At 39.5% G+C, this 14,540-nt stretch overlaps 1 protein-coding gene across 1 annotated transcript in view; it reads right to left on the bottom strand.

Annotated features, from left to right (window-relative positions):
- The window catches only part of CAPN13 (calpain 13), a 110,355-nt gene that overhangs the window by 49,692 nt on the left and 46,123 nt on the right, over window positions 1-14,540 (bottom strand). The window contains exons 6-8 of the mRNA XM_027850363.1: window positions 13,530-13,672; window positions 9,454-9,622; window positions 6,723-6,791 (exon numbers count right to left, since the gene is read on the bottom strand). Of these exons, the coding sequence (XP_027706164.1) occupies window positions 6,723-6,791; window positions 9,454-9,622; window positions 13,530-13,672 (381 nt within the window). The remainder of the gene's footprint in view (window positions 1-6,722; window positions 6,792-9,453; window positions 9,623-13,529; window positions 13,673-14,540) is intronic.

The following is a 14,540-nucleotide window of genomic DNA, read 5'->3' as shown; positions in this document are numbered from 1 at the left end:
ATGGGAGATGAGAGCACATAAAAGGCAGCTGAAAAGGGTGGGGAGATAGAGAAGGTATCCACATGGGGGCATGGGGACAAAGTCCAGAGAGTCAAGAATGGAACTGGGAGAGGAGTGAGGAATGGCTGTGCTGGGCACTTCCAGGAGGAGCTCGCCAATGGGAGGAGGAGTATGAAGGAGGAGAGAGATCTTCTAAGGTGAGAAGGAAGTTAAAGAATGGTGGTGAAGTCCAAAGAGTTATAAGAAGAGCTGGGAGAAGAGTGAGGAGGGAAGTGCTTGGACACTCTTCATTACAATGGAGAAGTGAACTTAGTGAGGAACCCTTGAAGGGAGAAAAGAACTGCTGAGCCAGGATGTTGCTCCAACCTCAGGTTGGGCTCAATGGATTGTTGCAAACACTTGAAGTTTTAAGTACAGCCTCCCAAGGACCAAATGTAGAGGGGAAAGTGTGCCTTCCAACCTGGAGGGATGTGATTGCACTTCTAGCCTTGTTATACTTCCTCAGGAAATATTCCTTTGTCAAAGCTAGTTGATGTTAATCAATATTCAGGAGATCTTAGCTGCTTTAAAAGTTATTGGGAAGCACATTGGTGGAGGCTTCTCAATAACAGTATCAGAAAATCCTCTAAATTCTCAGGCTTATCCCTAGAACCCAAAGGGAAGAAGTTATCCCTCTCTGGGGACCTGACCTGACAGTGTGAATACCAGTTGAGAAAATGAGCCCTAGGGTGGGGTGCTGGCTACATATATAATCTCTCTCTATATATATACATATATATATATATATATATACTTTATGATTGAGAGGTTAGATGAATTAAAGTGTAATCACTCTATCATTGTACATTGCGCTGTTATACTACTGCTCTTACTGTGCTGTGGTTTTAGAAGAAGAGACAGAGCTCCACTGAGGAGGCCTTGGAGACGTGATTCACTGAGGGAAGGAGGGATGATCCCACACCAGGGAGACTGGAGAAACAGGATGGTACTGCTGGGGAGTGGGGGAGGGAGGAAGAGATTGTTCAAACCTTTAAAGAATAGAAAGGAAGACAGAAGATGAGAAGAATCTGAGAAGACCCCAAGATGAAGCAATCCTGACTGGGGAGCCTGGAAGATGCAGAAAAGCACCAAGTACAGGGCCAAATGACCATCATGAGAGGGACAGTCATGAGGAACTAGAGGCAAATTCTATACCCAGAGCACAGGAATGGCAAATTCAAGGAATTTATTTGGGCACAGTCTAAGGGTTCTCCTGAGTCAGAGTATAAGAGGGAACACTTTTCTCCTGGAGGCCAGATGAAAAGGACCTCTGTGGTGACCAAGAGAGTTGAAATAAATAACCCTACTTTGGAGCTGGGGTGGAGGATGAATGTACAAGTAAGGAGGGTGCCAGTTTCAAAATGATTGGCTGAAACATAGAGGAATGGGGAGTCATTCTTTTAGCTGGATCAAGCAAATTCAATCACATAGGTCTGTGTATCTGTAATTTACCTGGTCTGCATATGGATTTACCGGGTGATTTCCTCACACTATGGTAAAATCATTTGTACTTGTTTGATAGCAAATGCCATACTGAGGTAGGCAAGGGATATTTCAAGGGAAGGGGAAAAGGCTATGAATCCCAGGATTATCATATTCTTTGGAGAAGAAATTTCCCAAACATCAATGGAATTTAGCTTTCTAGGCCTTCTTTTGGAGTCTGCCTTGGAGTGGTGCATTCTCTCACAGTCAGTGACTACATTTAGTGCAAAAGATAGGAATAGGATTAGCCTTATGCTTAAGTATAGTAGGCATACATATGCTATCATTTAAGGGGCATTAGAAAGGGTCTCCTGTTCCCAAACATCTCTATCTGTCTGCCATATTACTTGAAATTCCTCCATTACAGGGCCGTTCTATTGGGTTAAAATACATTTTCATTCCTGAAATCATTGCTTAGGATACAAATACCCTGGGAAAAGTAATTATGTTATTAGGTATTTAAAAACAGTATGTGAATTACTTAATTAAATGGTTTCTCTGTGTTTAAAATTTGGCACTACAGGAATGATAGCTGGATCAAATTTACAAGCTCATCTAATCTAACCCATTTATTTTACAGATGAGGAGTGTAGAATACGGAGGACAGATAAAAGAATTAAAAAGAGATTTGGGAGGTCATTTGAGAAAAAACTTTCCTTGTTTCATAATTTTGTCACGAACTGACCTAGGAAAAATTAGTGGGCCATTTTCCTTGATGTGACAAGTCTTGACTTCGACTGCCTGAGAACTACCTGTCCTGCTGTTTGAGGATCTTCAGTGGCACCCCATTTTTTTCTTGTTTTTTTCTTAACTCTGGTCAGCGGAATGATAGAGAGTTTCTCTGTGACTGGGGCAATCATTTTTCTATGTTGACTCTAATCCTAACTTCATTTCCTCGTATCACTTTCTTATACTTCCTCTGTAAACATTTCAGGAACTCTGATGTTAGGGTCCAAGTGCAATGTTCCATTATCTTTGATGGATAAATACGTGTTATAATAAATATTGTGATTTTTTTTCCCTTTTTTCTTTTGCTTGTAATTCTCTTCTCACTTTCATTCCTGAATGCCTTTGGGATGACTTATCTTAATATATATTTCTTTGATAAGCTTTCTTTATGTAAGGGCAAGGGTCATTAAGTCAATCAATCACCCTACCCCACCTCCCACCTCTGGCCCCATTTAAAGTGACTAACAAACATGCTTTAGCCCTGATGCCTTTATCAGGTGAAAACACCCCTATTCAATCAATACATAAATGAATGAGTCACATCGCCTAGGGACCAGACTGACTTGCCAGTGAGAGTGGGAACTGGGATAGTAGTCCTAGTACTTGTGCTACATTTAGACCCATTTTATTTGTCGCTGATTCTCTCTGCATTATGAAACAATACTATTTAGAATCATCTATCATCCTTCTTCATAAGATTTTGTAGACAAGTTTATATTCTAACCCAGCACTGTCTTTGGCAGACCTCTCCCTCCATTTAGTAAGTGAAGGGGGGGGGCAATGGGAATAAGCATTTATTAAGTACCTACTATGTGCCAAGCACTGTGCTAAGCACTTTATAAATATTATCTCATTTGATTTATCAAATGTCTTCTGATTGAGGCACTTTCTAGACTCTTGATTTCCTTGTAGCAATTATTATAGTTGGTGTTGATGTCATATACATTCACATTTCTGTTATATATTACAAGTATGCAACAGAAATATAAAGGTATGGATAAAGTTAATACAATTCTTAAAAGTAAATTATAAATAGCTTAGAGTTTATGATTTTATGTAGACTCTTAAATTTTTGTTTATTCATTGAATTTGTTTTGTAGATACCAGGTTTATAATTTAAATTATTTTTGAAAAAAGAAAGAAAGAAATGGTGTCCTAGTCCTTAACCAGATTTTCTCAAAATATAACTTACTGCTAAGAAATTGCTTGGGCACTGGGAGAAAGAAAGACCAATGATTTAGAAATACTCTGAAAACAAGGCTAAACGAGCCATCCAGTTACTCACCTGTTTGCTCCAAGTGAGTGATTTTCTACATTTGGTGAGTAATAAAGAAAGCCAATTTCACTTATCATTCTATTTGTGTATCTAGATATTGGAGGAGGGTAAGAAGGACTGGAGAAGGAACAGAGGAGAAACATTTGTGAGTGAGCATGATCCTCAAACTTATTGATTTGGGCCCTTTTTCAAATTATTAGACTTACTCAAGAGTTAGAGCCTCGACTTCTCTGGGGGATTTGTTCTGGGGCTGGTGGAAGTTGTGGGACTTTTGTTAAGCTTTCTGTTGTGATATTCTTTGGCAGGGAGAATTGTATTACTATCCAACGTCTATGACCACATGATACCTCCTTCACACATAACAATCTCCTCCAAATTTTAGTTTCTTCATCTATAAAATGAAAGGATAGGCTTAGATGATCTCAAAAGATAGGCCAAGTGATATAGTGTAGATGGCTTGCAGTAATCCATTGGCATAGCTAGAGACACTACTCATGGTGAGTCACAGAATCATAGATTTAGAGCTGGAAGGGATTCTGTAGATCATTTCCTCCAACACACTAATTTTACAGAGGATGAAACTGAGATCCACAGTGGGGAAGTTAATTGACCAAGTACACAAAGGAAGGAGAACTCAGGATCCCTGCCTTAAAATTCTGTGTTGTTTCCAGTATACCATGTCAATACTATCATCTCTATAAACCACGGGCAAACATATTGTTCCTTCACATGACTTCCTAATGAGGGGGTTAGCATGTCTGGCCCCAGGACCATATAGAGGCCTTTTATACTAATGGAACCCCATAAATGGTTATAAGTTGCATAAAAATATTAGTGGCAAAGGCTCGCAGCTCAGGTCTAGGGGTCCCCAAATGGAGCATTAGCTCTAAATGCCTCTGTATAGTCGTAGCTCTCCTTTGCTCAGCATTTCTTGATCAAATTTCATACCTCAATGGGAGAGGCAGGAATTCTAGTATCATACTCTCCCTATCTTATGGACTGGTTTGCCAAAATAAAAATAATGAAATTGCTTTTTTCTGAGGTTGTTAGAATAGAACTTTGGATAGCAGGTTCATTTGGCCTGCAGATATTTGGATCTTATGAACCCCATAAGATCACAGATTTAGAGATAAAAGCAGCCTTAGAGGACAACTGGTCCAATCCTCTCATTTTACGGATGAAGGAACTGAGGCCCAAAGAGATGAAATGATTTGCCCAAAGATATAGAGGTAATAAGCGTCAAAAATGGAATTTGAACCTAGGACTTCTCTGATTTTATAGGCTTTCCATTGTACCATATTTTAATGCCCATTGGCATTAAGAAACTATTTCTAAAGGCTAAGAAGATGTTTTTGCCAATCCAATGCATTGGAAAAGGTAGGTCTAGGAGGTAGAGAACACAGTGAGAGATCATGTGGTATAGTGAGAAGACCCACATTAGATTGTAAGCTCCTTGAGGGCAGGAACTAACTTTTACATCTTTTGGCATTTCCAGCACTTAGTACAGTGCCTGGCATATAGTTGTTGTTGTTGTTATTGTTCAGTCATTTCAGCTGTGTGCAACTCCTCGTGACTCATTTGGGGTTTTCTTGGCAAAGATATAGAAGTGATTTGCCACTTCTCCCACTCATTCTACAGATGAAGAACTGAGGCAAACAGGATTAAATGACTTGCCCAGGGTCACACAGCTAGCAACTGAGGCTGGATTTGAACTCAGAAAGATGAGTCTTCCTGACTCCAGGCCCAGTACTCTATTCACTTTACCACCTAGCTGCCCCTTGGCACATAACCCTAAATATTTATAGATTGAAAGCTTAGAAACCTGCTTTCTGGTTATAAATCTGACACTAATTAGCTATGAGATCTTGGGAACCTTTGAATTTTAGTTTCTTCATCTAAAAAATGAATGGATAGATCCAAATGATCTTTAAGATTTCCAAACTTGAAGTTTTACTAATCTATGGTTTTCTGAGTACTAAGTGAATCATCCATAAATATTGTGTTGGGAGTGTTCTTATCCCTGCCTCCCAAGCATTTGATAGTTCTTAAATAAGAGCCAGGAAGTCTATGCAAGACTTCATAAATTTTCAGCCACTCCTCTATCCTGGGAAGGAATATTTCACCATGTACTTTTTTTTTTAGGCAATTGTAGTTAAGTGACTTGCCTAGGGTCACACAGCTAGTAAGTATCAAGTGCTTGGTCTGAGTCTGAATATGAACTCAAGTTCTCCTGATTTCAGGGCTGGTGCTGTATCTACTGCACCACTTAGCTGCCCCCTCACCCTGCACTTTAAAGACAGTGTTTCCCTTTGCCCTCAAGAAAAATAGGTAGTATCTATTTGTTTTCTTTGCAGATAATCTAGGATTTTGGTTGCCCAAGATGGCTAGCCCCATCTAGAGGGGGCATGGTGAAAGCATGTGATGTATAGATAATGGGTTTAGTTGTAATGTCCATCTCAAGATCCTGGGAGACAGTATTTGAGTACTGGCTTTGTTCTCTCATCCAGAAGGTAGTAGCATCTTCCAGTATTCAGGCGGCAATTTGACTTAATGTTGATAAGTGACATTTCAAAATAGGCAGACTATATGCATCTGCTTTTTTTTTTTTAAACTTGATTGGCAGGGCCAGGGATGGAAGCTATTTGACTTCTTAGAGCCACTCTAGTAGAATTCTTGACTTCCTTCAAAGCTTAGCTCAAACACCACTTCCCATGTGAGCTGCTTGTCCATTCTCCCCACCCCCACCAACCTTTGGGAATTATTTGTATTTAGTTTTTATGTGCTGCCTATTATGTGTATATATCTCTTCCATTAGAATGGAAGCTTCTGGAAGGCAAACATTCTTTCACTTTTGTCTTTGTTTCTGTAGTGCTCAGCTCAGTGCCTGAGACACACAGGATGAGTAATAAATATTTGTTGATCGATTGTTAATTGCTTGATAAGTATAAAAGACACTGGCTATCAATAATATTAAGAAATTGAAGTCTGGAGAATTGAAGTACTCACACAAGAAGAACACTGAGGCAAAACAAGTCAGAGATGGGATTTGAACCCTGGTCCTCTTCTTCTAGAATCTTACAATAAACTTTTTACTAAGCCTGTCTTCTAGTGTTTCCCATGGCAATTGTGAGGACCACTTCCCTACCCCAAACCTTGGTTAATTCTGTTACTCAAAGGAGAAGAGGGGACCTCTTACCTCTTCACTTCCTGTCACTGTATAAGCATGATTATTCACTAGTCCCGACTGGTTGAAGTTGTTTGAAGACTTCAAGAGAAAAAAAAAGTAAGACAAAAGCAGTTACTCTCAGAACTGATTCGTTATACAGTTACACAAAGAGGGCAACATATAAGCATATACAGAGGGTCTCAAAAGTCTTAGCAGAGTTTAAGCATTTGTATCTTTGCTGGCAGGATCATTTCTGTTGATTAACAGCAGAACTGAACAAAACCGTACACATTTCTGGGACCTCTTTTACTACATAACTTCAGTGAATGATAAACTAGATACTTGCTTTCAAACACACTATGTTTCTTCAGTCAACATTGGTCCAGAAAATAGATGTTAAGTGCCTAATATGTGTCAATCACTCTGCTAGCTATCAAGAGGATACCAGCAGAAGTAAAACAAGGTCCTTTAACTTCAAGAAATTTATTATATAGTAGGGAATTTTTAAAAAAATATACAAAAATGACTGATGATGATGATGACGATGACAATGGCAATGATGATGATTAGGTATCCCTGGATCTCCCCACCCTGGAAGTGCAGTGACTAATGACAGGTTAAATCCCACTACTAACTGATACAAGAGCTCCAACCTGCTCCATTTCTGACCTGGACCAGTTTGCACCCATCTTAGGCAACCTGATCAGCTTAGCCACTGTGGCTTAGAATGTGTAGGTTTAAGAAATCATCCTCAGCTTTCATCGTAGCAGGGATTATAGGCATACACCACCACTCCCAGCACAAGTAAACGTTATATAACATAGCACATAATAAATATAAAAGAGAAATACAAAATTCTAGAAGAGAGAGACATGATCTCTGGCCAAGTGAGGTGTAAAGCAGGAAAGGCTTTGTGGAAAACATGGCATCTGAGCTAGGCTTTGAAACATGAAGACAATGTAAACAGGACCAGCCAGGTACTAGCCCTACTAGTTACTATTGAAGGGGGTAGAGGAAGGAAGAAGAGAGATTTTATAAAAATATGATACAGTGTGGGTAAAAGTGAAGAGGTGGGAAAGCACATGACATGTTCAAATAATGATAAGATTCAAAGGATCACAGAATTTCCCAGCTGAGAGATACTTCAGGGGACATCTTCTCCAACCACTACTGGAAAAAAATCACCACCACACCACACCCAAGAAATGGTCATCCAATCTTTACTTGTAGACTTCCAACAAGGAGGAATAGCTCCTGAGGTAGCTCATTATACTTTTAGGAAGTTTTCCCTGACATTAAGCCTAAATTTATATCTTCACAAGTTCTGCCCATTGCTTCTGGTTATGTGCTTTAGGATTAAACAGATCATATTGAATCCCTCTTCTGTAAGACAGGTTTTTAAGTACTTGAAGATAACTCTGATGTTCCTGCTGAGCTCTCCCTTCTTCAGATTAAATATCCCCAGCTGCCTCATAGAATCATTGAGTCTCAAGCATTGTTCAGGGCAGTGGTTCTCAAAGTGCAATCTGGGGACTCCTGGGGATTCCTAAGACTTTTTCAGAGGGTCTGTCAGAGCAAAACTATTTCCATAATAATACTAAAACATTTGAATGTTTAATATGGTAAATACTGTTATACATAATCCACATAAATGAAAACTCTTTGGGAGAGTCCTCAATAATTTTTAAGAGTATCAAGAGGTCCTCAGACCTTGAGAACCACTGGCCTGAAGAAGTTGATCTTCTAATTTTGGACAACCCAAACTGATTTCTTACTCAGAAATATTCCTAGAGTAGATAAGAGCAATTCATTCAGTTACTCTAGCTTGATTACAGTTCTCCCTGAAGAACATCTATGTCTCTTTGCTCTAATTCTATTCTCATAAAGCAATCATCTCATTTCATAATTTAGTTGCTGGTGTATCTATTCAGAGTAGGTGTCCTGTGTAGATGATAGGTGCTGGTTGTTATATCACTATCAACTAATAAATTGACATTCTAGTTTATCAAAAAGAATCTTATTGAGTTTGATTAGCAAAAGCTGCTTCCCCAGAGTCTGGTCTTTGGCGAACTGATAAAATGGCATTTTTGAAACTGAAAATCCTAGGTCCAACCTCTGAACTCTTAGGTGATCTCACCAAGAGTAGTCCAGTTTGGCTGGAACTAAGGGGGCGTGAGAAGGAGGAGGGAGAGATGAATCTACAAATACAGTGTGTGGCCAGAGAATAAAGCAATTTGAATGCCAAGGTAATATCTTTTACTTTATTCTATAGGTAGCTTTGGATGGGTTTTCATCACAGAAGTGATGTGATAAGAGCTATGCATTAAGAGATTAACTCCCAATACTGTGCAGTGGCAGTGACTAGAGGGGCAAGCAACTGGAGCAGTGACACCAGTTAGGAGGCTGTCATAATCATTTTTGGACTGGTTCTGAGATTGCCTTGGGATATCCTGGTTAAAAGGATAATAGATCTAGAGAAGGAAAGGAGCTCTAAGGCCATGTAAGCTAACCCTCCCATTTTATAGGTGAGTAAACAGAGATCCAGAGTGGTTAAGAGAGTAAGTGGCAGAGGTCAGGTTTGAACTCAGGTCCTCTGACTTAAGAATCAGTATTCATTCCATTATGTCATACTGTGAAGGTTCTTTTGGAGAGGGAAATAAAGGCCTCTAACAGTCTAGTACTTTGACGTTAGGAAGACAGGACAATGAGGCTCAGCATAACAGTTGGTCAACATGGCACAACCCCACCTGGTACTTACAGCTGCAATCCCACATGTTATTAGTGAGCCAGATTGCTCAGCCGCTTTCAAATTCTTGAACAGATTGAGATGGACTTCCTGAAGATTGACTTTTGTAACCACCCATCCTGTCAGTTCCACCAATGAGTCAGCCATGATGCCATAATGCAACTGGAAGTAGGAGCCATGGAGTCTGTCAATGGGAAACTGGAATTAACCTCATCAGTTCAGAAAAGAAACTTAATGAATTGACTCTTATTAGCATTATTCTATTAGGAGATATGAACACAGATGAGAGTATACAAAGTAATCTCAAAATGGAAAGAGTACTTATAATAACAGATATAGGGGATTGGGAAAGGCATCCTGTAGAAGTTATCTTTTCAAGGAAGATGCATATGTATATATATATATATGTGTATATATATATGTATGTATGTATGTATGTATGTATATGAAATGAGGGAGGTGAGAAATAAGTGCATTCTAAGCATAGGATTTTTGAGTAGCGGAATAATATAGTCAGATATGTGTTTTAGGAATATCATGTTGGCAATTTGTGTGGCAGACAGTTTAGAGGGGGGGGATATTTCAATAGACCAGGGAGGAAGTGAAGATGGGAGGCTGTGTGAGTAAAGGGAAAGAGATAGATGTGAGATATTGTGCAAGCTAAATCAGCAAGACTTGGCAAATGATGGGGTATGGAAGATTATAGAAAGAAAAAAAAGATCATTTCAAAGTTATTGACAAAAGTGACTAGAAGAAAGATGACATTCTCCTCAAAAGAAATACGGAAGTTTGGAGGAAGAGAGGGCTTAAGGAAACTATCATGAGTTCTGTTTTGGACAAGTTGAGGTTGAGATGTATCTGGGGTATCTTGGGGGAGGTTCCTAGCAGGAAGTTAGTGATTCAGGGATGTATGAAAGTGTTCAGGAGAGAGATTAAGGCTAAAAATGTCAATTTGGGAATCATCTGCATCAGAATGATCATTGAACTCAAAGGAACCAATGAAATCACCAAGGAATAGAGTGTAGAAAGAAAAGACCTAAGACAGATCCTTGGAGGTTACCCACATTTAGTGGGAAGGAGTAGGACAATAATTGAGCAAAGGTATCTCCGAAGAACAGTCAGACAGGTGGGAGAATTGGTCCAGAATAATGCTGTAGAAGTCACAGGTGGAGAGAGTAGCACTTAAGTGAATTTGTTGTGAAACTTTGATCAAATCATTTCACCTCTATGGACCTCAGTTTCCCTGCCTATAAAAGACAGGATTAGATTAACTGAGCTCTATGAAGCCTCTGACTTGATTGATCATCATCTCTTCCTTAATACTTTTTCTTCTCTAGGTTTTTGTGGCACTGTTTTGTCCTGGTTCTCCTCCTCTCTGGTGAATTGTTTTCAGATGGATCTTCAGCTAGATGAACTGTTCTCTTTGATGGATCTTCAGCTAGGTCCACTAATTTGGAATGTCACCTGAGACTGTCCTGGCTCTTCTTCTCTTTTCTGTTTATACTATATTATCTGGTGATCTCATTGGCTCCCATGGATTCAATCATCATTTTTATGAAGATAATTCCCAGATCTATATATTTGACATCTGTCTATCCATCTATCCATCCATCCATCTGTCCATCCATCCATCCATCCATCCAGCTATCTATTTATCTATCCATCCATCTATATTTTCTGAACAACAGTCCCATATCACCAATTGCCTCTTGGACATCTTGAACTGGGTATCCTGTGGACATTTGAAATTCAACATATCCAAAATAGAACTCATTATCTTTCAGTCGAAAGCCTCCTCTCTACTTGGATTCTTCATTACTGTCGAGGGTACCACCACCTTCCTAGTCACCCAGGTTCACTCAGTTTCATCCTCCATTTCTCACTGGCAGTCCACTGGCAGTCCACTGGCAGTCCCACATATGCAGTCCACTTTAAAATCTTATCATTCTAACTTTCACACCATCTTTCATATGTGTCTTCACTTACATAGTTATCTTTGTATGGGCTCTTATCACCTCTCTCTCAGTTGCCTCCTAATTGGTCTCTTTGCCTCAAGTCTCTTCCCACTCCAGATCATCCTCCACCCAACTGCCAAAGTGATTTACCAATAGTGCAGGTCTAACAATGTTGCCCCCCTCCTCAATAAATTCCAATATTTCCCTGTTACCTTCAGTATCAAAAGTTCTCTTATTGATATTCAAAGCTCTTCACAACTTGAAGCCTTCATCATCTTTCTGGTCTTCCTACTTGTCGCTTCCTCCCTGCACCCTCCACAACTCCATTCCCTACAATGAAGTTACACTGGTGTACATGCTTTTCCTGTGACAACACTCTATGTCCCAACTCTTTGCCTGTGTATTGGCTTTTCTCCATGCATGATTGCACTTCTTCCTTCTTTCCACCTCATAGCTTCTTGATTTGCCTTCAAGACTCAGTTCAAATCCCACCATCTTTACTAGCCTCCCACCCCCCTTCCCTCTAAGATTCCCTCCCATTTCCATTATATAGTTTGTATTTTATACTTGTTGATCTGTTGTTTCCCTCCTTAGAATGTTGGGCAGGGACTGCATTTTTACCTTTCTTTGTATTCCCTGCATTTAGCACAGTGCCTAGCACATATAAATGCTCAGTAAATGCTTGCCAGCTGATTGATCTATCAGTCCTTTCTACTGTAACTGTCTCTGAGTCTTTGCCTGTCAATGACCTATTCTTATTTCTGCAACATGGAGACTGCATAGGAAGCTGGTCATGGTTCTTAAGTTCTAGGCTGAGGCTTTCGTATTTTATTCTAGAAGCAAAAAGGAGGTAAGCTCAAACCCAGGTTTCTTGATGCCCATTCCATAACTTTTGCAATATCACTACTTTGAGAAAAAGAAAGCAGAGACGGGCCACATTTGGGCAAGTTTTTAGGGTTGAGATGTTAGGTCCTAGGGCTCATTGTCTTATCCCATTTCAGAATCAAGGATTACTTTTCTAAGTCAATCAATTCAGTGATCAAAAGGGGTTAAAAGTCATCAGGCTAATTCTCATTCCTTTTGGAGAACATCAGTGTTCCCATAAATCTCTCAGAAGGGAATTATCTTCCCTAACCACTGGATTCAATAACTGTTGTTATTACCTGGGCATAGGTCTCAAATTCCAATGAACAACTCATTCTGACATATCTCCTTGACAAAATTCTTAGACATTTATCACTGGCTGGTTTAAAGAACAGTTAAAAACAAACTTTCTGGGAGAGCAATCCCTGTTACCCAGGGAGGCTGAAACTGGTGAATGACTTGAATTCTGAAATACAAGAAGGAGGGCTAAAGTCAGGTGTCCACTCTAAGTCTGGCACCAATATTATGAGCCCCTAGGAAGGTATGGAGATAGTGTTGAGAGTGGAAGTGGACCATCAAGTTACCTAAAAAGGGGCAAACTAGTTTAAGTTGGAAACATAATAGTTAAAAGTTTCCAGTTGAATCAAGAACAGGACCGAGCCATGAGTGGTCACTGTATTTCCAGCTCGGGTTGAGAAAGAGAGATCCCCCACCACTAAATAAATAAGCAAATAAATGAATGAGGGAATGAACAAATAACTGAATGAATAGATAAATGAATGGATAAGTAAACAAATAAATACTTAAAAGCAGTCACTTCAGAGGCTCAGAAGTGAGTTTGGGGTCTGATAAAGCAATGTCTTACCAGCTCCTCACCGTGATATTATACAATGTGGCATATGGTTAGTGCTAGATCTGGAGACAAGAAGTACTGGGTTCAGGTTCTGACTTTGACCCTTATTAGCTCTGTGGCTATGAATAAAATAGGGTGATAAGTGAATTGTAAACATAGAAAAGTTGTTCCATGAACACCTGCTGGGCATGGAAGCTCAGTCCTTCTGATGCCAAAGAGCATTCTGCAGCTGATACAGTCAGAAAATCCACCCTTTTCAGTGCCTGATTCTCTCCCTCCCCCAAGGCATGTCCTACAGACCACAGGTTTGCCTAAGGATTAATGAAGTCAGGCATATCACAAGTGGTGCAGCTGGGTAAGCATATTCATCCAGGAAAGTGGAGAGAAGAGGAGGGCTGGAAATTCCAGAAAGTGCTTACTTGGCATAAGCTTTCTCAAGCAAACAGGGCCAAAATTGGTTGCTCCCTCCACGGGGATAAACAAACAGGTATTTTCTACTGATGGAGCTCACAGGGAGACGGTCATCCACCACCACGTCCACCCATTGTCCACATTGCCAAAACTGAAAGAGAAAAGAGGGAATTCCAAATCAGAATGACCCCAATTTATATTAAGCCCTGGTTCAAATGAGAGAATAATTGTGAAGCCTTTAGCACAATGCCTGGCACATTGTAAGTACTGTGTAAATGTTAGTTACCAGTGCTGCTGCTGCTCCTACTCCAACAACACTTGCTAGCTGTGTGTGACTTTGGCCAGGTCCTGTCACCTCTCTAAGCCCCGGGTCAATATACTCCCACCAACAGCTTGTTTTTTATTCCAATAAACTAAGAATGTTTTTTTTTTTTACATTTAAAAAACAAACAAACAAACAAACAAAAAACTATGATCTTCAAGCCAAATCTGGCGAACTGCCTGTTTTTATAAGGCCCACATTCTCCCCTCCCCCCAAATTATTTGTTTTTAACATTCTTTTAAAAGTTTTCTTGAGTTTCAAATTCTCTTCCTCCCTCCGGCCCCTCCCTCATCCATTGAGAAGGCAAGCAATATGATATTAATTATACATGCAAAATCATATAAAATATATTTCCATATTAAGCTTGTTGCAATTTTTAAAAAGCAAAAAAAAATAAAGTAAAAAATAATTATACTTCAATTAAATCTCAAGAGTTTATCAGTTCTCTCTCTGGAGGTAGATAATGTATTTCACCAGGAATCCTTCAGAATTACCTTGGATCACTGTATCTATCAGAGTAGTCAGTTCTTTCATAGTTGATCATCATTATAATACTGTTGTTACTATATACAATACTCTCCTGGTTCTGCTCACTTCACTCTGCATCAATTAACATAGGTTCCCAGGTTTTTCTGAAGCCATCCCCTTTCTCATTTCTTATAGCACAATAATAATCCATCACAATTATATATCACAA

This window comes from Vombatus ursinus, unplaced genomic scaffold, assembly GCF_900497805.2.
Source record: "Vombatus ursinus unplaced genomic scaffold, bare-nosed wombat genome assembly UNPS02009062.1, whole genome shotgun sequence".
Lineage (NCBI taxonomy): Eukaryota > Metazoa > Chordata > Mammalia > Diprotodontia > Vombatidae > Vombatus > Vombatus ursinus.
Note: the sequence above shows the minus strand (reverse complement) of the source record. Positions and strands in the feature narration are given on the sequence as shown.